Source organism: Solea senegalensis, linkage group LG10, assembly GCF_019176455.1.
Source record: "Solea senegalensis isolate Sse05_10M linkage group LG10, IFAPA_SoseM_1, whole genome shotgun sequence".
Lineage (NCBI taxonomy): Eukaryota > Metazoa > Chordata > Actinopteri > Pleuronectiformes > Soleidae > Solea > Solea senegalensis.
The window spans coordinates 23,170,168-23,195,593 of NC_058030.1; the positions used below are offsets into that span (position 1 = coordinate 23,170,168).

Consider the following 25,426-nt stretch of genomic DNA (forward strand, 5'->3'; position numbering starts at 1 on the left):
ATTATTGTGAAAAAAAAAACAAATCCAACATTAACACCCATGGAAATTTAATGGTTAATATTTTGCAAGGGTTTTGTTGATTGAATTTGCTTTTGTTTTGGCCAATTATGAGCTCACAAAGCACGTTCCTCTCAGCTCCAGAGAAAAGGCGATAAAACGCTGAGTCATGAACAGTGTGTCCTACCTGAATGTGGTAGGTAGAACCTGAGGTGAAGTCAGTGAGTAGAGTCTCTGGTATATCCAGGTTCATCGTCACCTGTGTGAAGGTGGGGTCAGGGTAGGGACATACTTCCTTATACCTACAAGAAAAGAAAAGAAACAAGAAGAATCAGGAGCATTTTCAGGATTAGGTTTATTAGTTTTCACAATACAAAAAAGAGTGCTAAATTACAGTATAAATATGAGAAATAAAATACACTAGAGAACTGTTATACAAGTATGGGACACTGTCCAAAATGTGATAAAATGTGCAATTAGCAGTTGGAAAAACTGCAAACTTAAGAGTGTAAGGAGAGGTTTTGATCCTGATAGACCTCAGCCTCAGATACCTCGGGGGAGGGGGTCGATTATTATCTCCCATATCCCAACTAACAATTTAGAGTTTGTTTTTGAACAATTTAGGGTAGAATGAAAGAGTAATTCTGAGTTATGGATTGAGATTAATCCGTTTCAGATGCAAAAGAACCACCACAAAGAAAGTTACATTCACTCACTTACTGTAAAGTTCACTTTGTATGTGAGTGTTTCCATGTTAAGTGACTTAAAAAATATGTTACATTACTTTATCAAACTTGCCAGTATTCATGGCAACCAGACATTTATTAAATTGCAACCGATTTAGCAGGTTGCTGAGGGGTTCAATATGCTCTATCAACCCTCGGAACCCTCGGTCCTTCACTACGGAAAATGGCTGGTCGTCAAGAGCAATCATTTCCATTAACTTGATCATTATTGCCCTGGCCAATGTCTTCCTTGGTCGAGTACTTGCTGTATTGGGATCCCAGCTGCACTGCTTTCTTTTTTGTCTGCTGCCTAACGTTATCGTGCATCCCTATAAGTATAATTGTAGAGTCTGGGAAGCATCGCATTCAGCCTGTTTCAGTCATTAGTCAAATCGGGGGATCTTGGCATATTTGTTGATTATACGCTAATATTTTTTAAAGCCAATATCCACTGATATGATATTGTGTAGATAATATCGTGCATCTTGGTTTGACTAGTCCTAGGTGCAAATGCAATTTTGCTATTGAAGACACAAGATGTGTCAGTGGAGATTGAGGAAAATTTAAGTAAAATTGAAATATTGGCTGATACTTGATAACAATGGTGCAGCCAGGACATTCACAGAATAATTCAATGAACAATGTTCACTTGTTTGTGTTTTGTTTGTTGTTTTGTTCTGCAGCTTCACCCAACACCATCCACCTAATAACACGGGACGTCAGTAGATTGCACAGAGAGCAGCTGGCTGCTGAAATGATACGAAACTTAAAAAGCTTTGACACCCCTCTCAAAACTGTCTAGACCAGAGTCGTGGCCACACAGTGAAAAGGTCACAAGTTTGAATCGAGGGCCTTTCTGTGTGGAGGTTCTCCCCATGTTCGCACAGGCTTTCTCATGTCTGTTTCCTCCCACATTAACTCCGTGCTGTGACTGTAGGTGTGACTGTGATAGTGAATGCTTGTTCATCTCTGTGTGTTTGCCCTGCAGTGGAACAGCGACCTGACCCTGCCTTTAGCCCTGTGTCAGCTGGAATTGGTTTCATCTCCCCCACGGCCCTCTTGTGGAGGATAAAGCAGTAGAAAATGAGAAGCCTCTCTCTCCTACACTTGTCTCTTGACACACTTTCACTCTGAATCTCCAACTGTTGCTGACTCGTCAAAATGAACCAAATATAATAAATAATGTTTGCATTCCGCTGTGCAATTAACATCATTCATGCTGCAGGATGATTTTTGTGCTCTTTTTGTGTGCATTAGTGTCTGTGGCAAGAGCAGTCACAGACAGACATCCATCCTGACTTTATTTCAAGCTTTTTCCTTTTTTAAACGGTCTGTGTAGATAAGACTTCTCGTAAAAATACCCAGATGAGAAGTTTGGCTGGCTGCTGTACATGACATCATCATGGACGTGACGTTAGTCAGAGAATCTCAGTGCTGACTGGTTTGTATGAGGCAAAGTTTTTGCCAAAGTTGAACATTTTCAATGATGAAAAACACACCATGCTGTTGGAGCTATTTGTGCCCGGCCAACATAAAGTGCTTGTCTACTCATGCTGTGCATTAAACGGTGTGGCGTGACCGCATCGTCTAAGCATGAAATGTCTTATTTCCATATATTGGTGTTGTAATCGTGTTATGCTGAAAGTTGCTGTTGTACATATTGTTGTGATGTGAAATCAAGTGTTTAATTCTAATGAAGAATCCATGAAAACTAGCTCCTGAATCACAGCGACAACAACAACAACAACAACAACAACAGAGAGTTACCTGATGACATATCCATCAATGTTGACATCATCATCAGATGGCATGGCCCAGGAGAGCAGGATGCCGTTAGAGCCCACGGCCTCTCCTTCTAGGCCTGTGGGTGGACCAGGAACTGCGGAGAGAAATGTTATTGGACAGAAATATATAGAAGCATATCATCAACAAGAAGAAATGTGGATTAAATCTTTGATAAATAACCATGTCTGTGTATCAGACCCTCACAGGGCTGAGTACGAGCCATTTGAAGAATAGTGTTGTTGTTTATGGGCTGTGAATTTGTGTGAGTGAGTGAGTGAGTGAGTGTGTGAGTTTCAGATTGAACTTGGATGAATAAGGCCTCACACTGCAGTGGCATTTCACTGACATTCACTGCCGACCCATTCAACCTGCAGTTCAAAAGCTTGGGTTTAAGTTACCTAAAAGGAATTAAACACGCAAGGGAGAGCACACACAAGCACACACTTGTTTTTATACAGTATCTTAGTGAGGACACTTATATTATTATTCCCTAACCCAAACCATAACTTAAACCCAACACTAACCCTAACTCTGAAACCAAGTCTCAAAGACCTTTATAGTCCAATTGTCCCAACAAGGTCAAAATATCCTCACAAAAATAGGTTTATAAATGTTTTGGACCTCACAGGGATATAAACACAAGTACACACTCACATACATACACACACACCCCTCCTGCACTGAATGTGCTACACAGAGACACAATTAAACAGCAGAGGGCAGAAGAGACGCTGGAATGACTAAAACTCCCAAAAAAACCTAAACAATGAATGCACGTGGACGTCCACTCATCTCTCACCGGTGTCATTAGTAACGATCATGCGGCTGACCCCAGGGCTGATGTTGGACGAGGAGGCTGCTGTGACTGTGACTGTGTACTCTGTCCCTGGACTGACGCTGACCACATCGGCCTGTTCAAAAACAAACAAACAGCAAAATAAAGACATCTCATTACAACACTCATATAGCAGGGTCGGAAATTAACATATTGGATCATTTAAAGGACAATTTTGTGAAAACACTGTGAAATACTTTTTCTTCTTTGTCAGGGTTCCCAAAATCAGTACAAAAAAGTACATTATAAACTATCACTTTTTGAAATAATTCCCAATCATCTGTAAAATGGATCTAATCTGTACTGTATCCCATAAAATGTACAGGATCAGGAGTTTTATGTGCTACAGATGCATAGGCAGTCATTTGTGACCTTATCAAAAGTTAACTACGGGGCTGAAACTAACACTACGCCGCATCTTTCAACTGGAAGGTAGTGAGTTAGATTCCTGGCTCCGCTAGTCTACATGCTGATGAATCTTTGGGCAAGACATTTAATCCCACATTCAGAACATGTGCTGCATAGAGCTACGCTGTATAGATGTGTGAGTGAATGGGTGAATGAGTGTAAAGCAGCTTTGAGTGGTAATCAAGACTGGAAAAGTGCTATAAATACAGACCATTTACCATAATATATGTTACCATTCTCAAATATAATGTTTTTGTCCACAAACCAGAATGATTCAGTTTGAATGTTATATGTTTGTTATATGGAGCAAAGAAAACAGATAATATTCACATTTAAGCAGCAGAAAACGAGCTTGTTTGAACTTTTAAAAATGACTCAAAGGATTATGAAAATAAATTACGTTTAATTTAGTATGCGATTAACCCTTAGTGCTCAAGTGGCACAGGGTTAATGACGGTGTGTGTTTATAGGTCACCTATTCAGGCTTTAAAACATTTGGGTTTTTTACGTCTTCGTTGTTGAGTCAAAGTTATGTAATAATATGTATAATAATTGTGCAGATGTCACAAAATTAGACTGTTTTTCTTTTCTTTTTTGTTCATAAAAACAAGACAAGTGAACTTTGAACTGTGACGTATTTCCAAATTTCACAAATTCAATCCAATTTCAAACATTTGGAGTACTTTTTCCTCAGGTGTGTTATACAGTTGGAGAAAATGAAAAGGAAATGCTCATCAGATTGCCTAATTTGTGCTGAAAAAAGGGTTATAAGACTCTTTCTCTATTGCACATTCTTACAGCCTCTGTATTTACTGCACTTTTCAACAGAGTAATGGAAAAAAGCAGCCAAAATGTTGTGTCCTACGGGTTAATATCAATCAATTAATTGATTAATTGTGGCAGCCCTAGTTAACTACCTACTTTACGGGGACATATATACTGTATGTGTACATATATATATATATATATATATATATATAAATATATATATACACTCAAAAGACATGCATGTAACCATCTGCTGTTTTAAGCTTGTGGTGTAATGAAGAGTGTCTACATCTTTATTTAAAGAAGAGCCATCTGTCAAAGCAGACTGAAGGTGGATGTTTGTGAATGGATGACAGCTTGTTGGATTACATCTTTATATCTCTGTGTATGTCTGTGAAACAGATCATCAGTATTTTTGGGAGTTTACACTCACAACTATGACACAACTATGTTATGTTACTGCCAAGAAATATGACGAGGCGTTTTATGCGTGTGTGTGTGTGTGAAATCTGGTGCTGGACAATATGGCCAGAAAAGGCAGTCACGATTAACTTTTTCAAGTCAGTTGATATCAATAATAATAATAATACATATTTTTGCCCTTGAGCAAAAGGTAAAGAAGCCTGTGAGTTGTGTTTTTACACTTTTTTATGGACAGGAAACAACAACAAAAAACAGCTCCTCTAAGGTAAGACATTCAAGTGATGTGTCATATGCATAAAGTGTGTTCATGAATATTTGGAATATTATATCATGTATCAAATTAACAATAAGGATATATATTATTTAATTTTTGCAGTGTGGTCATTTGTCCTTTTATATAGTTATTTTCTGTTCAGTATATGCTTTTATGCTATTATCTATATTATATATATTACCTTATTATGTGTTTGCTCTCATTTTCTTTTCTTTCCATTCCTTTACAGGTACAAGTGGAGGGGAATTGGGATCACTGAAGTTTTGAATCCCGATGCAGGTTAAGGGCTGAGGTGCCCTTAAACTGCTGTGCTGTGCTGTGCCTGATTAATGTGTGTTCATTAGCGGCGTGTAATATAAAAAGACGTGTTATATAAAAACATATAAGAAGGTTCCAAGTATATATGATAAGGACTGTTTGAGTTGAAACATGTTGGTTTTTAACTTTAAAGACAGCTATACATGACTGTTTTTCTCCATCTGAGTGTCATAGATGCCTTTCTTTTGGACTCCCACTAAGACTAAACAGACTTAGACAGTCATTATTGTGAATGTGAAAAGATACAAATACTATATATATATATATATACACATGTATGCTTTCTTTGAAATCAACCTGAATCGGTGGTGCACAGCCGTGTGACAACATTTGAAATCTTACCTGTGCGTGCACCTGTCCCAGGCTGTGTGTGAGCAGCAGGATGACGGAGAGGAAGGTCATGCTGTGGAGCAGTGTTAGCTTTAGTTTTGTCACAGCAGGTTAAAGGCCTCGGCAGCAGCAGCAGCAGCATCCAGTATTAGTGCACAGACGTTAGTGGTGTAAATCCACTCCAAGTCTAGAAGCTGGTCATAGCGGCATGAGCAAAATTCATGGAGTTAGTCCAGAGATTGGATCATATTAATAAAGGGGTCTTGAGGTATTCCAAAAAAAAAAAAAGAGAAAGACAAATTGCAGTGGGTCCTTTCATTAGCACAAGGCTTCAACTCTTCATTGGGTGTCTCTGACTCTCTGGAGAGAGCTGCTTAAACAAATGAATGATTCAGGGTTGAGCTCATGAAGCCGGCTTAATAAATAATGAGATCTATTACTCAACTCTGTGCTCTGTGTATGTGTGGAGTGTGTTGTGTGTACGGTTACATTTTGGGGGGGTATCTGACACCTGGCAGCCGGAGAGAGCCAGTATAGGGAGGTACTTGGTCCAATGGGAGGAGAAATACTGCATGTTTTTCTGTGTGCACACTGAATCATAACTCACCCGCTCCCTTTACTGCTCTGCATTGATGCCATTGAGCTGAAATACATCCTGTTGTGTCCGCTGAGGTTAGAAATGCCCTTGTTAGTGCACTATGTTTTCTTCCTGAGTTTGCATATGTACCTGAATGTATCCATCACGACCAGGCAGCACTGTGACTTTTCCCCGGTTAGGGAGCAGGCTCACTTGGTAATGATCCACACACCCTGCTGCTGCCTGCTGCCAGCGCAGCGAGAACGCACGTGCAGACACATTCAAAACATGCGCTCCTTGCACACGGGCTGGCACTCATGAAAAACAGGAGAGGGAGAAACAGAGTCAGTGGGATTTAGCGAAGATGACGACCGGTGAAGCACCTGCAGCTTCATCTACCTGTAGTTACAGTCAGAAGGGCAGCACTCCCCACTGTCACTCCTCTGACTCTCTCAGCGCTCACGTTGTACCTGCAGCCACTCGCCAGACCTGTAACCACGGCAACCTGCTCCTCCTTCGGTATGATAAGTGTGTTTTGGAGTGAGGCGTGGGCCACTGTGACTCTGTAGAAGTCAAAGTCTCCTGATGCATGGTCCCAGCTCACAGAGGCAGAGGATGAGTTCACATGGTCGAGATGGAGGCTGCAAATACCTGCTGGACCTAGAAAAACCACGAGTGCAATTTCAAAATATGCACACAGTGATTGTCTCACACCTACAGTAAGTCGCTGTGTTAGTGCGTGGTAACAGGAAAGTTCATTAGTGGTTAAACCCACTGGAGAGTCATGAAATAGAAAGATGGCACCACTGTCGCATCCAGTTAATGCCTGACTCTAAACTCAAATGTCAGCCCTGAACTCAACTAAGATAAGGAATCTGACTCATTAGCACCAGGTTTTGTTCTCCACGAGGACAGAAAAGATCCTAAAAAGGTAACAAATACAAGAACACACAAACACCGAGCTGTGCAATTTAACTCATTAAAAATCTAATTTAGTTATTGCCGTGTTTTTTTCAATAAAGGGCGGGGGAAGTCAGAGTATCAGGCATGAACAGGGCCTAGGTTACTTTTTCCCTGTTAAATAAATACTAACTTTTAGATATTATGACCATTATTATGTACATGTATGAAGATGTTTTTATGTTGCCCAGTCAGTAACCGTACCGTACTGTTCTGAACCAAAGGGGTTGTAAATAAATGCTGGATGATTGCATATATAATTCATTTGTTCTTAAGTTTTGGATCAGTACTGATTTATTATAGACAGAGGAAGGGATAGGGAAATACAGTATAGGTTTAACATATTTTTCTTTAATTTTCTACATATCTTACATATTGCACAACCTACATACTGCACATATTTGTTTACATTTATATTCATATTTCTCTTTGTAAATAATTGCACTTTTTTGTATTTTATTTTTATTTCTTTGCTGCACTGACCAGAACAAATTCCACATGTTGTATATATCATTAATTAATTAATTCCACTATGTGTTCTAACTGACAACAAACACACACATACGCACACGCACACAGCTTGTGGTACCTCACAGATCAGTGTGTTAGTTTTATGTGGTGGGAATGTCTCTTACGTGTGCTGAACTCTCTGTGGACGGCCTCACTGGTGTCTGAACCCAACACGCTCTGAATGCTTACACCGTAGTCTGAGCCAGGGATCAAATCCCTGACCTCATAGCTCGTTCCCTGGAGAATCACCTCAATCCATGACTTTTTGTCCACAGACAGGAGGCCAAACCCAAGCTGAGAAAAATCAAAGGGTATTTGCAGTCCTTATTAGAGCTTAAGGAAAAAAAAAAAATCAATGTTTAATCAACTGATTTTTAGTTTGTCATTAAACCATCAACTCTGAGTTTTTCCCTATTCATGTGATTTTTTTGTTTTGTGTTGTTATTGTGTATGCATGTGTTGTGCTTTGTCACTGCTTCTGGCCATGGCTCTGCGAGAGTCATGCAACTTTTAAGAGTTGGTAACTCAATCTGCCATGTGCCGTCAGCAGTTGCTAAGAAACCAGCAGGTGAGCACACAACTTGATGCAAGTGGCCTCCTTCATCCTTGAGTAATGTAATGCAAGTGTAAAAGAAATGGCACATCATGACACACACCTGTCTAAAAGTCGCTATTATGTAAAACAATAAGTCTCGGTGAGTGTTTGTCTCGCAGCCTGTGGACAGAGACGGTCAGGTGCAGTCCATGACTCACCCTGTAGCCCTCCACCCGTCCAGGCGGTGCTCTCCATGTGACAAACACCGACGTCACTGCGTGCTCTGAAAGAGTTACATCCTCTGGTTCCCCTGGAACTGGAGACAAGATTTGCCATAGCATGAGACATGGTATTTTATTCATGTGCAATCCTGGTTTACACTGAAAATATTATTAAATTATATATAATATATATATGTTCTGGTTACTTAATGAATAACCAGTATAGTATATTCTATTTTCATAATCTCAAGAGTCAATATCGTTAGGTTACTCAGGTAACCCCGGTTCTCTGATAACCGAGTGAGGTATCTCACTATGGGAAACGCCCTCTACGTGACCGATCATGGAAGCTCCAATGACACCATGGTTTCTCAATACTCAAGTAAGCAAGTATGTACTTGCTTACTTGGGAAGTATATACTTGAGAAGCACGCTGTGAGTATATACTTGCCAAGTACGGGAGTACACAAGTATGTGGTTGTTTCTCAGTACTCAAGTATGCAAGTATGTATGTATTGTTCTGCTGTTTGAATGGTGGCTGGTGCCAAGTGCTGCAGCCTCATTACCGCCACCTAAGGTGTTGATAAATGAACATATGAAATATGCCTACATAAGATATAGCCCACTCCCGGATTTGCATGCTCCAAAGCCCGACACCCTAAACCCTCCCCAGGGGCTAGCACGCAATCAACCTGAACCCACACTCAGGACTGAATGAGCCAGAGAAGTCTTGGTCACATCCAGCCTGCAAAACCGAATTAACGTGTGTGGGGATGCCCAGCTGGCAGCGGCACAAATATCCCTCACTGAAACGCCCCTAAACAGGGCCCATGAGGTGGCCATAATGTAGACCTTCCATTAATAGACCTTAATGGTGGAAAAAGCTTTTTCGTCGTCCATTAAGTCCTGCAGGAAGCATACCACCTCCGGGACAGAGCACTGAAATGGAACAACATATTTAGCCTCACACCACCATTCAAACACACGCCATTTAACGTCATATAATGAACGCGTGGATGGTGCCCTTGCGCATTGAATAGTCTCAATCACCCTAGAAGGGAGACTAGACCCGTGTAAATTCACCCTCCCAGCATCCACGGTCTGCTGGGCCAGTAAGGAGCTATCAGGATTAGTGATAACTGCTGGTCCCTCACTCTGATCAGAATCGGAGTGATGAGGCAGTGCGTCCGTACCCAGCGGTGCGTCTTGGTCTCTTAATGAGAAAAACAGAGGACACTGTGCATTTTTCGTGCGATGCGAAAACGATAGCAGATGTTCGCTGCTCCATAATATCAGATTCTGAGCCAGCCTGTGTAACTTCACAGAGCGCGTGCCTCCCTGCCTGTTTATGTAGGCTACGGCTGTCGTGTTGTCCGCTCTGATCAACACATGACACCTTCCCAGTAGAGGCAAAAAATGTTTGAGTCCCAGGAAAACAGTCAACAGCTCATGTGCCTGGGCCAGGTCCCGTTCACTGACCTCCCCTCGAAAACCGCTCCCCACCCCACTAACCAGGAATCCGATGTAACAGTTTTCCTCATCACTACGGCTCCCAGTGGGATGCTGGAAGTGAATATCCCCGGGTCTCTCCAGTAAAGGAGAGCCAGCCGGCATTCCGGGCAAACCCTCACCATACGTCTGAGGTGACGTTGTGCGTCCAGACGTAGCGAGGATACCCAGCGCTGAAAATCCCTCATTTTCAGCAGCCCGTGCGGGACGACAGAAATTGATGACGCCATCAGCCCTGACAGCCGGAGACAGTCCCATAATGACACTGAATTTCCTCGTTGAAACAGAGCCAGGTGACGGCGAAATTTCTCCACCCGAACCCGAGACAGAAAGACCCGAAATGAAACATAGTTTATTTAGAGACCCAAATACTCGATATTCTGAGTGGGAGCCAAAACACTCTTTGCGTGGTTTATACTGCCTAAGTGCAGCCTGACTATCAGTCTCTGCGTATGCACTTCCTCCCTGTTGGGAGCACAAAGGAGAGAATCGTCCAGATAAGCAAACACTCTGAGGCCCGATGCTCGCATCAGGTTCAGGGCTGCTTCCACACATTTGCTGAAGACCCTCGGAGCTAATGACAGCCCGAAAGGCAGGGTCTGGTACTCATAGGCTGCTCCTTTGAAAGCAAACCTGAAGTGAACCAGTCGCCTGGTCAGATGGACCGGAACAGAACATCGTGTGTGAGCATTTTGAATTTGGATTTTCGGGAGGATGGCGTCCTTGTCATCGTCCTCGTTCTTGTCGTTGAGAAGGTCCAGATTATCATCCTCCTCCACAGACTTTGCCCCAAACTCGTCCTCCGAGTCGAGGAGCTGGTCGAACAGCGGCGGGAAATCCTCCTCCAGGAGGGTATCCCAGGTTGCGTTGGCTTTAGCTTTAGCCGGCTTTGGCTTAGCCGCACTGTCGGAGAGGCAGGGGTCGGCCTTAGAAGCGGCCGAAACTCTGAGGCGCCGCTCCAGCTGGCATGGTGCTGCAGTGCTAGCACTCGGAGACCGCGAGTGACGCTTGAGCATGTTGGACTCCCATACAAGCTTATTAAGACCTGGTTTAGGATTAGACTTGGGTTTAGATTAGGGTAAAGGGCTAGGGAATGCATCATGTCTATGAGGTGTCCTCACTAAGACAACTGTGAACTATAAACTATAAAAACATGTTTGTGTGTGTGTGAGATGGTTGCAGTGTTGTTTTCGTCAATGATGACGATATTATTTTGTTGACGCCCCTATTTTCATGACGATAACAAGTCGGTGACGAGACGAACATCTCATGTTTGATGACGGAAACATGACGAGTGCACGACATTTCTGCTTATTGTGGACGTAATCTGTCAATCAAAACCTAAAAATGACGGTCTGTGTTTTAAGACGATTTATACTCCTCGCCCTGGTGACGCGGCGCTGTCGGGAGTGCACTGAGGACAGTCTGCTCCAATCGACAGTCGCGCCGGGGGCAGACGGGAGAAGCCGCAGCGCGTGCACATGTCCACGGCCCCGGGAAGCGGCGAGGTCCAGGCGGGGTTTGCTGTAAACCACCTTCGCTCCGAGCCATTCAAAGCCGATCTAGAGATGGTTGTGGCGCACCACCGGCGGAGGAAATTTCATGTCAAACTTATGTGTGACACTGTTGTATGTTGAAGTCGGCATGAAAAAAACTGTTGAAAGTGGAAATCTGGAGATTAAAGGTTTCTGCCCAACAGTAATAATGGATTTGTTAAAAGACTATACTTTTTTCTTTTTTAAACAAAACTGACTAAAAAGTTTTTGAGTTTTCTACGACTAAAACTATCACATATAGAAATTACTAAAGCGTGACTTAAACTATCACATAAAGAAATGACTAAAATGTGACTAAAACTATCACATATAGAAATGTCTAAAATGTGACTAAAACAAAAAGTGTTTTAGTCCAAAAGACTAAAACTAAGACTAAATCTAGAATGGCTGCCAAAAACAACACTGGATGGTTGCAGGTGTGCATACATGATTGAACTTCCGGAGCAGAGGTGGAAGCAGCAGTGAGCCATAGTTCAGTCCACTGTGTGGCTGTAGGATCGTGCTGTTCCTGCTTTTTGTATTTCACCTGATGTTGAAACTAATACCCTGGTTTGGTTGGTGCTCTGACTTGGATCTATGTCTGCCTTTAAATAAATAAGACCATGTCCCACCTCCTTCAATGAAACACAGCTGATCTTATTGCTGTGAAAATGCTAACACTTTTTCTTTTCAGATTATTCACAGCATAACTGTCTGTCTGAGTCGTAGCAAATGTGGCTAAATACACTAGTGTAAGTTAGCTGAGGCCACTCAGCTCAGGTCATGCCCCCATCCCATAATACACAGTAAATCAAACAGTGATTAGGTAGGACTTAAACAGTAAATGTATTTCTTTGCATGGCTCTAGACACTCGCTATACTGTATTGTATATTCAGCATGTGCAAACTGTTTGGAATTCCATCGTTTCCATGGACACAAAATGAAATGATGTGATTGTGGTGTTCGTACACATGCATCAAGCGTTCAGTCAGAATGGACTATTTAGACTAAGTAGAAGCAGAAAAAGATTGTGTACTAAACATACGCTGTGTCTACTATCAGTCTCATTGTCCTCCTCGTTATTCTTTTATTGGATGGAATGTTTATATGAACGCATTCAATACACACCAGCCCTCTTGTTTGTTCCTGAATGGGCGGTATTGGATCAGTTTCTGGACTGGCATATTTACATGACATATTGTTGTTCAGGCTTTTATTCAGATTACTTGTGTCCATGAAAACATAGCCACTGTTGCACTGCAGTGTTCTAATGTGATAGTTATATGCAGTAAAGCAGTCTCGCAGTGTCTTTTAAAATGCTGATTCTGCTTCAGACAGGTAATTAACCTGTCTAATTAACACAAGGTATCATGGGGGGATAGAAATAAGAGAGGTCACACTTTCCCAGATGCAGCATCTCAGGAAAGGTTTTAAATTAATTCAAAAAAGTTTTTTTTTTGCGTGTGTGTGTGTTTACTGTGAGTTTATATTTATGTTGTGCCCAGTTTAAAAATATTATTTCTGCTCATGTGGACATATATTGTGTAACTGACCAGAATTTAGTGCAGCATTGGCACTACAAATGTCTCAGAACTCGTTCAGCCCTGATCTTAACGGCTGTCCTAAGTGACATGAACGGCACCAGGTCTGAGACGGTCCTTAATGCATCCTCAAAAATGTATTTTTAGGTTCATTTTAGATAATATATTTAATTTAATGTCTTTCTAATTTGAAATTCTGTGGAACATGGATATAATGTGATATCCTGATGAATACTGTCTTATAACCCTCATTGTTATTATCCACTGGTTTGTCCAACAAGGGCTTTTGTCAGGTAATTAAATTTAATTCAATTGTATTTGTATTTCACCAATTCATAACATACATTATCTTTACATTCTGTAGTAAGGTACCAGGTCTAAACAGGGCCTTAAACTCACTTGTATAGAGGATCAGCGTAGCTGGTTTACTCTTCCTTTCCCCACTGGTACAAATCACATCTATTGTATATCGGCTTCCAGGAGTGAGAGCATTAAATCTGTATGATCTGAGAACACATTCAGCTCCAGCAGTCAGAAGATTTAAAAACATCAATGTTGCAATGATTTTTTTGTTTGGTACAGTTGAACGTCATACTCTGTTTGCTGCCTGACCTGAGCTCCTGATGATCAATGATCAGCTGGTGATTGGATGTGGTATTTTTGATTGACAGGATGAGTGCGCTCACGACTCCCCTCACCATACTCCAACCAATATGTAAAGATGATGTGGATTTATTGAGGAGAGACACTTCCACTGGGCTGGGAGCTGGCACATGAAGAAAACAATACACGCCTATAATTATTACAGAAGATCAATGAGCTGTGTGCTGTGCATTTGCATGATTACCTGCAGTGATGCTGATGGTGATGGGGGAACTGTCTGTGAATGTCTCCTTCTCTGTTCGCACTGCAAAGTGGTAAAGTTTGCCTGGAGTGAGGCTGGAAAACACAGCGTGTTGGCTGAACACCTTCTGCACCTGCAGCACACAAAGTAGGTAGTAGTATATCTTATACACTAAATACAATATACACACAAACATTCATTACGATACCTGGAAACATTTCAACTACTGGCCACCAGGAGAATCAATATAAAGCAACTGCTGATTAATGCTATCTCTTGCTATTCATTAGTTATTGCTGTGTACAAGGGAAAAACGTGAGCCAGATTTTTAAAAGGTACACTGGGAAATTAGATACACACTCCAGCAAAGTTTGTGCAACTAAGCTGCTCCTTAAAAATAGAAATGCAAGTGAAAACGCAATCCAAACAGCGAGAGAAAGGCATCTAATGAAGAAAAACCATCCTAAAGGTTACAAAACTAAGTCTTAGCCTCTAAAGCGTAACTGTACTCCTCTTCAAAGGCGAGTGGGAGTGAGAAGAGGAGGGAGGGCGAGTGGGGAGAGGTGCAGGGGACGTGGTCTGGGAGTCAGATCTGACACTGGGCTTCAGCTGTGTGGGGTGCTTAGTGAGACGAGCCTCTCGATCGCTCACCCGGTGAGCAGTGGAGCGGTGGGGAGAGAAAAATGATGTAGCTATAGCTGAGGCATTCAGTGTGGAACAAGAGCCTCGCACTGATTGGACAAGAGGGAGACAGGGTGACAGAAGAGTGGACCAGTGACACATTTGAATGCAGTAGAAGGTGTTTGCTCCTATTTTTATCACAGCATGTGTAATTTCTATACTTTACACTAAAATGTGATAACATTACTACATACACATACACACAAGTGGTTTAGGGGTTTAGCTACATTTTAAGGACTGCTTATATTTACATATAATTATACTTGATGGACTGTCTCTTTAGATCAAAAAGACATATTACTGAATATTGAGTAGCCTATTGCTTATAACCTTGATGAGCACCATTTTTACTGATATTTAATGACTCAGTCATAGAGTGTATAAGAAATGGTCGTAGGATGGAAGTACCGGTTAGCCAAAAACAACAACAAACAAACAAACCAACAAAAAGCATGACATGATATGACAATGAATCAAGTTTTCAACTGGAGGACTATGTTTGTTTAATTTTATACATGCATGCGTCTATGGGCCAACAGCAGCGGCACTCTGCTTGTTTTTCTAATCATTATTTGTTTTTTTACCATGTGTGAATGGTCACAGTTGAGGCACATGACTTCATAGCTGTGGGCTGTTCCAGGAGCATGATCCCAGTGCAGCTCTATGGATGAATTTGTCACCACACCCTCCCTCACTCTGCTGGGAGGCAACAGACCTGAAATCACACACAACACTGTAATTATCCTTTGAACATTCACAGAATAATAATGATCTATGGAAGAGGATATAAAAAAAAAATAAAAAAAAAACCCAGCACAACTAAGGATTATGATATGATGCCTAATTAAATCGAGAGTTTACTTTTTCAGATCTGGTTTATAGATTTTGGTTTTAAGTTCAAAGTGACACTTTAATTCAAATCAGGTTCATCCTTGTATTGAAAAGTAATGAAATAGCCTCCTGGTCTCCCTGATAAACCACATGAAGTCACAGTGACCTTCACTTGCCACAGCTGACAAACACAATCTATTCAGTTCATCTGGAGTGAATGTGTCCCTCATGGTGTCCCAGTGACACGGAGGTCATGAGAGACAGACAGGCAGACAGACAGACAGATGTCTATAAGAACACCATAAATCATCATTTACTGACTACAGCTGTTGCTGTCATGCACACTGTATAAAAATGATTGATTTATATGTAACAGTTGCTCTTAATGGAGCCACAATACAGTCATTCAATTTTAATGAATATAATATTATGATGCTGACACCTCTTATTTATAGGTAATTCCATTGTGTTTGGTGTCTTACCTGGACTGTCTGACACATGCAGTGAAGAAAACACAATTCTTTCTTTAAATGAACTCAGTCAGTTGAGCAATCAAATGTGAATATAAGAAAAGGAAAATAAGGAAAGAAAAGAAAGGAAAATGAGCTTTTCAGTGATTATTGAAGGGTTTCTAAAAATGTCACAAATGGGCAGCAGAGATTATAAAGTGCACTTTCTGAACTGGAGTGGTATAGCATATGTTCTTTACATTGATAGAGTCCATGATGAGTGAGAGGGAGGGGAATAATCCTTCCACCTGAGTAAGACAGCTCGACGTACCAGTATTCGGAGAAAATCTATTATGTTCAGTCTTGCTTTCAGCAAGTGTAAGTGTGAACAAATGTGTTACATGGCTCAATGTGACAGTGAAGGCTTTCTGAAATAGCCTGAAATACACATTTCCAAAACCGAACCAAAGAGGGACGCATACTGTATGCCCATATGAAGGCACGTGAGACCTGTGCACACTTACCATAGGTAGACTGACTAAATCTTTTCCAGAACCTGAAAGTTGGTCTTAAAAGCTATCAATGTGTTTAACTCATATGATAATAAGTATGTGAGGATCAAGCACATCGTGAATAAACCTGGTGTAACAGACCTTTTCCAAAGCAGATATGTGATGACATAAAATAGTAGAAAAAACACAAGTTTTACCAGTAACAGTAATTAAGGTTCCACTCCGGGTTGTGTAAGGGCCAGTGTTGTGCTAGTTACTGAACAATAGTAACTAGTTACAGTTACTAGTTACTTTGTAAAAAAGTAACTCAGTCAAACTAAAAAGTAATGTTACTAAGGAAGTCAATTTTTAGTTACTGTAAAACGTTTTTCCAATGCTCCCATTTAAATAAAGGTTGATTGATTGATTACCCCTCTAGCTGTCATTTCAGTTCTGTACTGATGTTTTCCACTACATATCTGAGGGGGGAAAACACGTGTTTTTATCTGTAAAATGTTGCCTTTGGACTTGAAATAATAGCCTGATATTGCTCAAAGAGATCAAAATAAACAATTAAACATACCGTGCTGTTGTTTTATCAAGTTGTGCCTGGCTATGGGTCCGTTTTTCGAACGCCAACCGCTGCTGCTTGGGCTGCTGTGACTCTCGGTCTCGGATGCTGCGTTAGCTACCTTAGCTGCTAACTTTGTCAAAGCATGCCGCTTCTCCAGGTGCTTCAGCGGATTGCTGTTGCTGTTGTTCGCCGTAGAAAGTATTTTTGAACCGGGACACAGTCTACAAGTTACCCAAATGTTGTTTTTCCCTCTGCTCTCCAGTTGAAAATAATGTGAATACCTCCACGAGGAGAAACTTAGCTTCCCCTTCTCGCTCGCCATCATGCCATGGCATGACCTGTCCAGTCATCTTCATGGCGCGTGTTTGATTACGTGTGGGACGCTCGAGGGTGACAAGTGCTTTGTTTTTCAATTCAATTAAACTTTATAACTGTGTGCCGTTGTAAAACCTCACCAAAAGGAACGGAGTAACGCAGCGTTTGGTAATGGAGACGGGGTTACTGAATTAAAAAACAAACAAACAAACAAACAATGTGTTACATTATTAGCTACTGAATAAAGTAACAGCGTAAGGGCATAGGTCACCAGTCCATCACGGGGCCAACATACACAGACAGACAACCATTCTCACCTCTGGTCTGGTTTTGGACTGGGGGAAACATACACATGGGGAGAACACATGTTAGTAACATGTTAGAGTTTATAAACTCACTTGTTCTGATGGGGCTTGTGTATTGAGGCGGTCCAGTGTGATTTTTACTGGAGCTGTGAATCCTGAGCTGGTACTGTGATCCTGGACTGAGGTCCTGCAGCGTTACAGTGTGAACTCCAGCAGGGAGGGAGAACCAGTCACATGAATAGCCACACGATCCTTCACACTCAGTGTCACAAACCCCAGGACACACACACACTTTCACGCCATCAATCAGACCCAGCTGTGGATGCTGAATGTACAGCTTTACAGAGTTTGGACCCACTGAGAGAGGAACTGCCACTTTGACCGGTGATGGATCTGCAAATAAAAAAAGAAAATAAGTAATAAAAACGGATGTATATCATGTCGTAATCTCTTGATTGTGGTTTTGTGATTGGATGCTGCCATACTACAGTAACCGGTGTTGCTCTGCACAGCTACACGACATGTAAACTGTCATGTTATATTTCTGAGAAAAATTATGTGAATTTCACATTTCCAAATGCACCCTAATAATGATAATAATAATAACAATATTAAATATTAAAATAATAATAATAATAATAATAATAATAATAATAATAATAAAATAATAACCCTAAACACAGTTGGACGGAGGGGAAATCATAAATATATCCATATCGATTATCAGCATCTCAAATAGGAAAAAAAGTTTGTTAAAATCGTTTAACTGACAATTTTATTTGATTATCTTCACAACAAAAATTTCCCAAAAAAAAAATTCCTAAACATAACCTTTGTAATATTTACAAAAAAAATTAATGGTCTATTCTCTCTCACACACACGCACGCACATACACATACATACACACACACACACACACACAGACAACGTCATCAAGGACAGATATAACTAATATTACGATTATTAAGTGAGCAGTTACAGTTCATTCCATGTGACGACACTTTGAATAAAAACAACATACTGTTTTCTCAAGTTTCTCAGGGTCCAGGTAAGTTAAACGTGTTCCTCTCCTCCAGAACTCTCTTAGTTAATGATCTAATACCAAAGCTACCGATGACCTTCTCATGGCTTCAGCTAATGATTTCTCATCATAACGAGACATTTTCTTGTTATAACAAGAAATGGCTCAGATGTATTTCTCTTCCCCTGTGGCAGTGCTATGCTGCCATGGTAACAGGTCATGTTGCCACATGTACAATTTCACACTCACTCTGAGTGATTAGCGTCCAGTTACCACAGTTACCATGGAAAACACTGGCTCTGCATCAGTGACAGGACACGACGCAAGTCAAAGTATCATTAGGGACACAAATCCAATCTTAGTTAATTAGTTTTGTCTCTTACCTGTGGTGTGTGAGACACTGGTTCTCTGGCTCCTGTCTTTTCCCATCACTGCAACCAGGCCCACTTCGTAAGTCTGACCTGGAGTAAATGTGCCCAAATCAACACACATGGACTGATTCATCCAGACAGCACTAGGACTGGACTGGTTTATCCACAGTGAAGAAACTCTGGGGTCGATGAGCGAGGGGGCTGTGATGTAATAACCATCCGGTGGGTCATCAAGTGGACTGGTCCAGCAGATGGTCAGATTTCCCCTCATGCTCATCACCATCACAGCACTGGGGGGCCTCACCGCTAAAGAACAACAACAGCACAATGTTATTAAGTCAGTTCAAGTGTGTCAGAGAGCATCTTTATCAATTCTGTTTGTGTTATTTTAGTTTCTTAACTCATGTTCAAAACCATCTCCAACTTATGTATTTCAGTTGATCAACACACTTCTGTTGTCTGTTCTCAGTAGATGCAATCATCGTAAAAGTCGGGTGTGAGAGAATGTAATGCTGCATTCCATCTGCAGTACGTCAGAAATCCGGAGTCAAACACGAGTACACCGTGTTCCAGTTGAGAAGTCGGAAAAGCAATCATAGCTCAGGCGAGCCACTGTTAGCAATACTAGTCTATAACAATGCTTGACATGCTATAAATTAAATTAAAAAGTACAGTGAAGAAAATGATGTCTAAAGACCACTGTACTGAGAAACACAGCCAGTATTGTGTGAACTCTTTCTCTCCCTCACCTGCACACCCTATTGGTTGATTGTTGTGGTTGAAACCACCTCTGTTCTGGCCAATCAGCGGCCAGAACACATTATGAGAAGAGCCGTCTGGACTCTCCCACTCTCTCTCTCAGATCCTTCCTGTAACTGGAGATTCATGACTGTTAAAAGTGTTCATTTGTGGTAAGAGGATACGGAGTAGATCATGTCTTTTTTGTAGCGACGACAGTGAGGGATTTTTCTTTGGTTTGTTTCATGGTTAGTGATAGCCTGAGAGAAACCCTCGGTCCTACCCTCATCCTCATTTGTTTTCCCGTTCTGTGAGAATTCCTTAAAATAAACATTTGAGTTGCTTGCACTTGTACCCCATGGTTCTTGTGTTGTGGACACTGAGACATCGTCAATGTCTTTCCTGCTGTAACAACGGTAATAAATAATGAAATAATAAAAAACTCCCTGTTCCTAACTTACCGGTCTGTGCAGTCACAGCTGTTTGTCGACAGCTCTCTATTCCATGTTGAGTAACTGTGTAAACTTCAACTGTGTACTTCCTGTGAGACGCCAGTCCTCCGATCTCAGCGCTGCATGACTGAGATCCACCAGTCTTCGATGAGCAGGAGATGTTAATCCTTCCAACGATCGTCTCTTGCCTCGCAGACACGTCCACACAGCGGACGACGAATGTCCATGCAGCTGTGTGTCGTGCATGTGACAGTGTCCAGTGAACAGTCATGTGACTGACTGTAACAGAGCTGACGGTGATGTTTCGAGGAGGCAGCGGTCCTGTAAATAAGGAGGATATGATAGCATTTGAAGTGTGTGTCTTTTTGTGTATAATATTGTGTGAGCAGACTCACTGGAGTGTGCAGTCAGTGTCTGTCCCAGGCTCCAGGTGAAGCCTGTGGGGTGAGAGGCCTGCAGGGTGAAGAAATAGACGCTCCCTGGAGACAAACCTGCCACAGTGACCCCTCTGGAGGACAGGGAGATAGGGACTTTGACGATTCTTTTACCACTGTCCAGACTCTTTGTTCCTCTGTTGCCCGGTGACGTCCTGCTTCCACTCTTCACTGACTCTGCATCTGCCTCCATCTGGTACTGGAGGAATATCTCAAATGAGTGTTCAAGGGTGTTGAGGGGTGAAAAGTCACTCCAGCGAAGCTCAACCTGTTGCTCTGTCACCTGACCCAGGTCAAAGGAGAATGAAGACGGGACTTGAGGGACTGTGCACAGGGGACAAAAGCAGAGTAGCATCATAACAACTGGAGGGTGAGAGACGGGAAAAGAACATTTTAATTAGTTGAATATTTAGCATTTTGCATTGGTTTACCCTGAAACTCAGCATTATCATGGGTTAAAGGTCACAGCATGTCATTATTTGAATTTATCATCTTAACATCTGATATTTTAAGAACTGGTAATCAGAATTGTGAGAAGAAATGGCATGCTACATTATGTATATGATGTTTGGATTGTATCAGATTTGACTTTTACTTTACTTCATTTTATATTGATACTGAGTATTGTATCAGCTCATCCCTAATTAGAGATGGTTCTATTGTGAGGCTGTAAAGCAGAAATTATTTACTTTGGTATTGACAGATGAAGGGTAAGTCAATGTTACAGAAGAAAGGAGTGAGAAAGAATTCTGGTCCTGTCGCATTCCTCTGAAGAGCAAAACAGCCCCTCTGGTTGTCTGTCAGGTTGTATGAAGAAGCATCAGACCAGAGAGGTTTGCCCTCCTCCTGTAGGGTGACACATGAGGGAAAGTTATTAGGCCTTATTTGATAAATGACATTAAAAATATTCCAAATCTCTTTTAATAAATTACTACAAAATACTGTATGCAGCATTGCTGTATAATCACTAAAATCAAACATATTTGTATTCATATTAAAGGATAACTAAACCCCCTCTCTGAGGCTAACGCTGACCGATGTCTGATTTTAAAAATGCCAAAAAAATGCAAAATGAAGTGGGCTGAGGGCTGAGTGAGGGAGGGGAGGAGGGAGGGAGCGTGGTGAGCAGAGTCCTGCACCAGGTCGGGTAGGTGACCGGCAAAATGGGCAAAGGTGAAAATGAAGTAAAAGCTGACGGGCAGCGGGTGGCAACAAGCATTTTGGTAAAAACAAATTTTTAGTAATAAGTAAGTAAATCCTTCTTATCAAGCGAAAATTACTTTTGATTTTTGCTTTTTGTATTTTTTATTGTTGCATTATTTTACACATGAAAAAAGTGGTTTTGGTTCAGTGGCTCAGTTCTGCTTTGAAAAGAAATAGGATGTTATGTGTCTCCAATTGCCAATTGCCAAATGTTTAATTTTCATGTGTGAGCTTTTATGATTTTTATTTATTGTGTCTTATATTTATTCTTCTGTACAGCAGTCGTTTATCACATGGCCCATGGTGGTTGTTTTATTACTATGATTTCAAGTACATCGCTTATTTTCACAACTGTCCTATAGTTCACTTATATATATATACATATATACATACATATATTATTTCATACTCATATTTTTTGGTAAAGAATTAATGTTATCCAGAAATATACTGTGTAACCTCCATCATTATTCTGCACAGAGCTGAATCTGAATCTACTGACTCCACAGGGTCTATAGTAAAGACATAAAGTGCTGTTATGTTAATATCTAATACATAGTCATGTTTTTGGCAAATCCCTCTACAAATGACTAAATGCGTATTAATCTGAAAAGTAAATAATAGTAATTATATTTTTTAAAAAGGGAAAAAAAAGAAAAATATAGAGTAGAAATGTATCGTTTCTTATGCTCATGCAAATACACAGTGTCATAATGTCTGATGATGTAATAAAGCTACCTGCTGGTCACTGAGTCCAGTCCAGAGCAGCAGGTTGTTGTGGCTCAGCAGGTGAGACGATACGAACAGCACATCCTCAGGGTTTGTCAGGTCGGCCAAACGACTCCCAGCTGCCAGCTGTTTGCAGCTGTGTTGAGCATCACTCCACCTCATCCCTCGTCCTCTCACTGTGTAGCAGCTCCTTCCATTTGCCAGCCAAGCCGAGGGACACTGAGCTGGACACAGACATCCTCATCAGAGACAAACAGAGTTTACCTGATGATCATGATGATGCTCATGTGTACAATACCTGTTTCCATTCTGATGCTTAGCCTCTGCTTCAGGATCACATTAAACCCTTTGAGCAACGTCGTCACCTCAACTTTGACCTTGTACCACGTGCCAGGCTGGAGACCACCCACTGTGTACTGGGACTTTCCTGCCTCTGAGGGCTTCAGGTTCAAGGTGTGTGTCACAGACTGTGTGTGAGTGTTGTGTAGAACCAAGGTGGACAAGATTTGCTGTCTGTCAAGTTTCCATGTCAGGAGAGCAGATGTGGTTGTACTGCGCACATGAAGGGAAGATAGGGAGACTGGGACTGGAGACACAGAGGAGACATTATCGTGTAATATGTATGACTATGTAGGACTGTAGTTGCACTACGTTACACCAAAAAACAGAGAAGAAGACGTCGTAAACATCAGCTGTTACTTGCAGTAAAGGTTTTACCAGCGTTTCATAGCGTAGACACTTCTCTGGTACTGGATGACGTTCAGAAGGTTTATTTCAACATAGTGAAATAAAAAGACATTGGGACGTTCTGTGGCTTCTTCAAATGTAAGGCTTTTAGCCATTATGCGTTTCCTTGTTCCTTGTTTGTACAGTGCTTTGCATCCAGATCATGTCAGATTTGGGGCGGAAACACTTCCGTTGCATTAAAGCCTTTTGTTCAGACTGACTGCTGTTACATGAAGCCCTGAGTAGAAGCAATGTTAACTGTCAGTTATCCTGCCTGCCTGCTTTGTAAAGCTACACAGCTACTGACTGAAATGCTACTTGCATGTTTCTGACAAAAAAAGGTCAATAAAGCATCAAGGAAAGTTTTTGAATAGCCTAACTTTCTTTCTGAAAAAAAGGCCTTTTTTCTCCCACTCAAGCTTTTCTTGATTTGCTTTTCTTCACCCACCCTCTTTCAAGATGACGTCAGGTTATTTGTTCTACAAACATGCAATAAATATGTACCCAGTCTGCAAATGGATAAACAAACTACTTAAATGGATTCAATTCTAATTCTGAAACATTTTTTATATTATATGATAATCACTATAACAATAACCATAATAATGTTTTCTGCCCCTCTGTCCCTGGTGCTCAGTGTTCACAGACTCACTGAAGACAAACGTCTTTGCCTCGAGTGTGCTATCATTCCTGCTGGACGTCAAGGTCACGTTGTATCCTCTTTGATCCTCAACCAGTTGCAGAGACATCTTACAATCAGGAGAGCACGCCGAGTGATCGATGGGCTCCACAAACACCTGCAGAGGTGGAAGAGGAACAACTCAGTCAAAGCCTGTAAAAACATGAAGCAAATGAAGCTCAGCCAAACATTCTCTTGCCTTTATGAGACATTGTGTTCTTACCAGATGGTCACTCGCAGTCCTGCAGGTGACAGTGAAGCTGTCTGGATCTTGACTGGAGGGAAAGGACTGAAACCCAATTTCAACCTCAACGGGATTTGAATGCTGTTCACAGGTCAGTGCTGCCACCTGAGTAATGGAAAATAAAGTGAGGAGTGTGTTTGCTAAATGTCATTATCTGAACAAACAAACTGCACCACAGTTCCTGATGCACCCTGTTTATGTTGCCTGTCCTGTGACTGGTTCTATCGCCTATGATTGCTCTTTTTTGTCTTGAACTCTTGCATGTTTCAGCTGCAGCACACTCATTGTTATTGTATATCCTGCACAATTACAATCAAGCCTTTCTAATTCTAATGTGTTAAATTGTAATGCCATACACATGCACAATCAATAAGTACAACAGGGATAGGCTGATACTTTATCATACTGATTAAGTATCAGACACACAAACTGTTGATGAGTTAAATGTGAGCAGGCCTCATTCTTACCTGACATAAACTGGCTAATAACCACAGACGCTCTGTTCCACCCATTGGGATGCTGTGTCACTCCATGTCATGAGACGCACACGTCTTCAGCCGCTGATCCACCTGGATACACTCGGTCACTTCCACGGCGACACACAGCGGAGTCTTGCTGCTCCTTCAGCCATCGGGAGTCTCATTACGAGTAAACCAAAGACAGCTGTGCGTAAACAGCTGCTGTGGAAAGTCCCCAGACTATTTGGGTCGCTGACGCAGCGCTGAGAGCCAACACATTTCTGAACATTCTTTTAAGACTTTCACTAGTTTGAAACTAAATAACTTCTAAATCATGGTTTACAAAAAATAAATAAATAAATCGTATTTTTAAGTTGAGGAGCTTTGAATTTAGCGCGCACTCACAGTTCAGTGGCTGCGTCCCTGTAGAAGCAGACCCTTATGTGGAGGAGACGCGCTCCTCCTGCGTGTATGGGAGAGAGAGAGAGAGAGAGAGGGAGAGGGAGAGATTGTGAGTATATGAGTTAAGCCCAAATTGGTTTGCCTCTTTGTTGGGATAAGAGCAGTTCGCCATGGCAACCACGGGCAAATGGCCAAATGCCATGGCTACTCCAAAGCTGGGGCTCCT

The 25,426-nt window shown here is 41.5% G+C and overlaps 1 protein-coding gene across 3 annotated transcripts in view; it reads right to left on the reverse strand.

The window, feature by feature from the left end:
- The window catches only part of ptprq (protein tyrosine phosphatase receptor type Q), a 63,257-nt gene extending 38,033 nt beyond the window's left edge, over window positions 1–25,224 (reverse strand). For 2 of the 3 annotated variants that reach the window (XM_044036546.1, XM_044036544.1), the window contains exons 1-21: window positions 24,808–25,224; window positions 24,320–24,445; window positions 24,070–24,214; window positions 22,990–23,277; window positions 22,701–22,915; window positions 21,449–21,605; window positions 20,721–21,083; window positions 20,335–20,646; window positions 19,148–19,441; window positions 17,836–18,135; window positions 15,362–15,492; window positions 14,100–14,229; window positions 13,865–14,018; window positions 13,652–13,758; window positions 8,664–8,761; window positions 8,036–8,204; window positions 6,840–7,100; window positions 6,591–6,754; window positions 3,307–3,418; window positions 2,490–2,601; window positions 185–299 (exon numbers count right to left, since the gene is read on the reverse strand). In XM_044036546.1, the coding sequence (XP_043892481.1) occupies window positions 185–299; window positions 2,490–2,601; window positions 3,307–3,418; window positions 6,591–6,754; window positions 6,840–7,100; window positions 8,036–8,204; window positions 8,664–8,761; window positions 13,652–13,758; window positions 13,865–14,018; window positions 14,100–14,229; window positions 15,362–15,492; window positions 17,836–18,135; window positions 19,148–19,441; window positions 20,335–20,646; window positions 20,721–21,083; window positions 21,449–21,605; window positions 22,701–22,915; window positions 22,990–23,277; window positions 24,070–24,214; window positions 24,320–24,445; window positions 24,808–24,852 (3,798 nt within the window). In that variant the 5' untranslated portion in view covers window positions 24,853–25,224. Of the gene's footprint in view, window positions 1–184; window positions 300–2,489; window positions 2,602–3,306; window positions 3,419–6,590; window positions 6,755–6,839; window positions 7,101–8,035; window positions 8,205–8,663; window positions 8,762–13,651; window positions 13,759–13,864; window positions 14,046–14,099; window positions 14,230–15,361; window positions 15,493–17,835; window positions 18,136–19,147; window positions 19,442–20,334; window positions 20,647–20,720; window positions 21,084–21,448; window positions 21,606–22,700; window positions 22,916–22,989; window positions 23,278–24,069; window positions 24,215–24,319; window positions 24,446–24,807 lie in introns of all 3 variants that reach the window. The other variant, XM_044036545.1, reaches the window with a different exon arrangement.
- Between the last annotated feature and the right edge of the window lie 202 nt (window positions 25,225–25,426).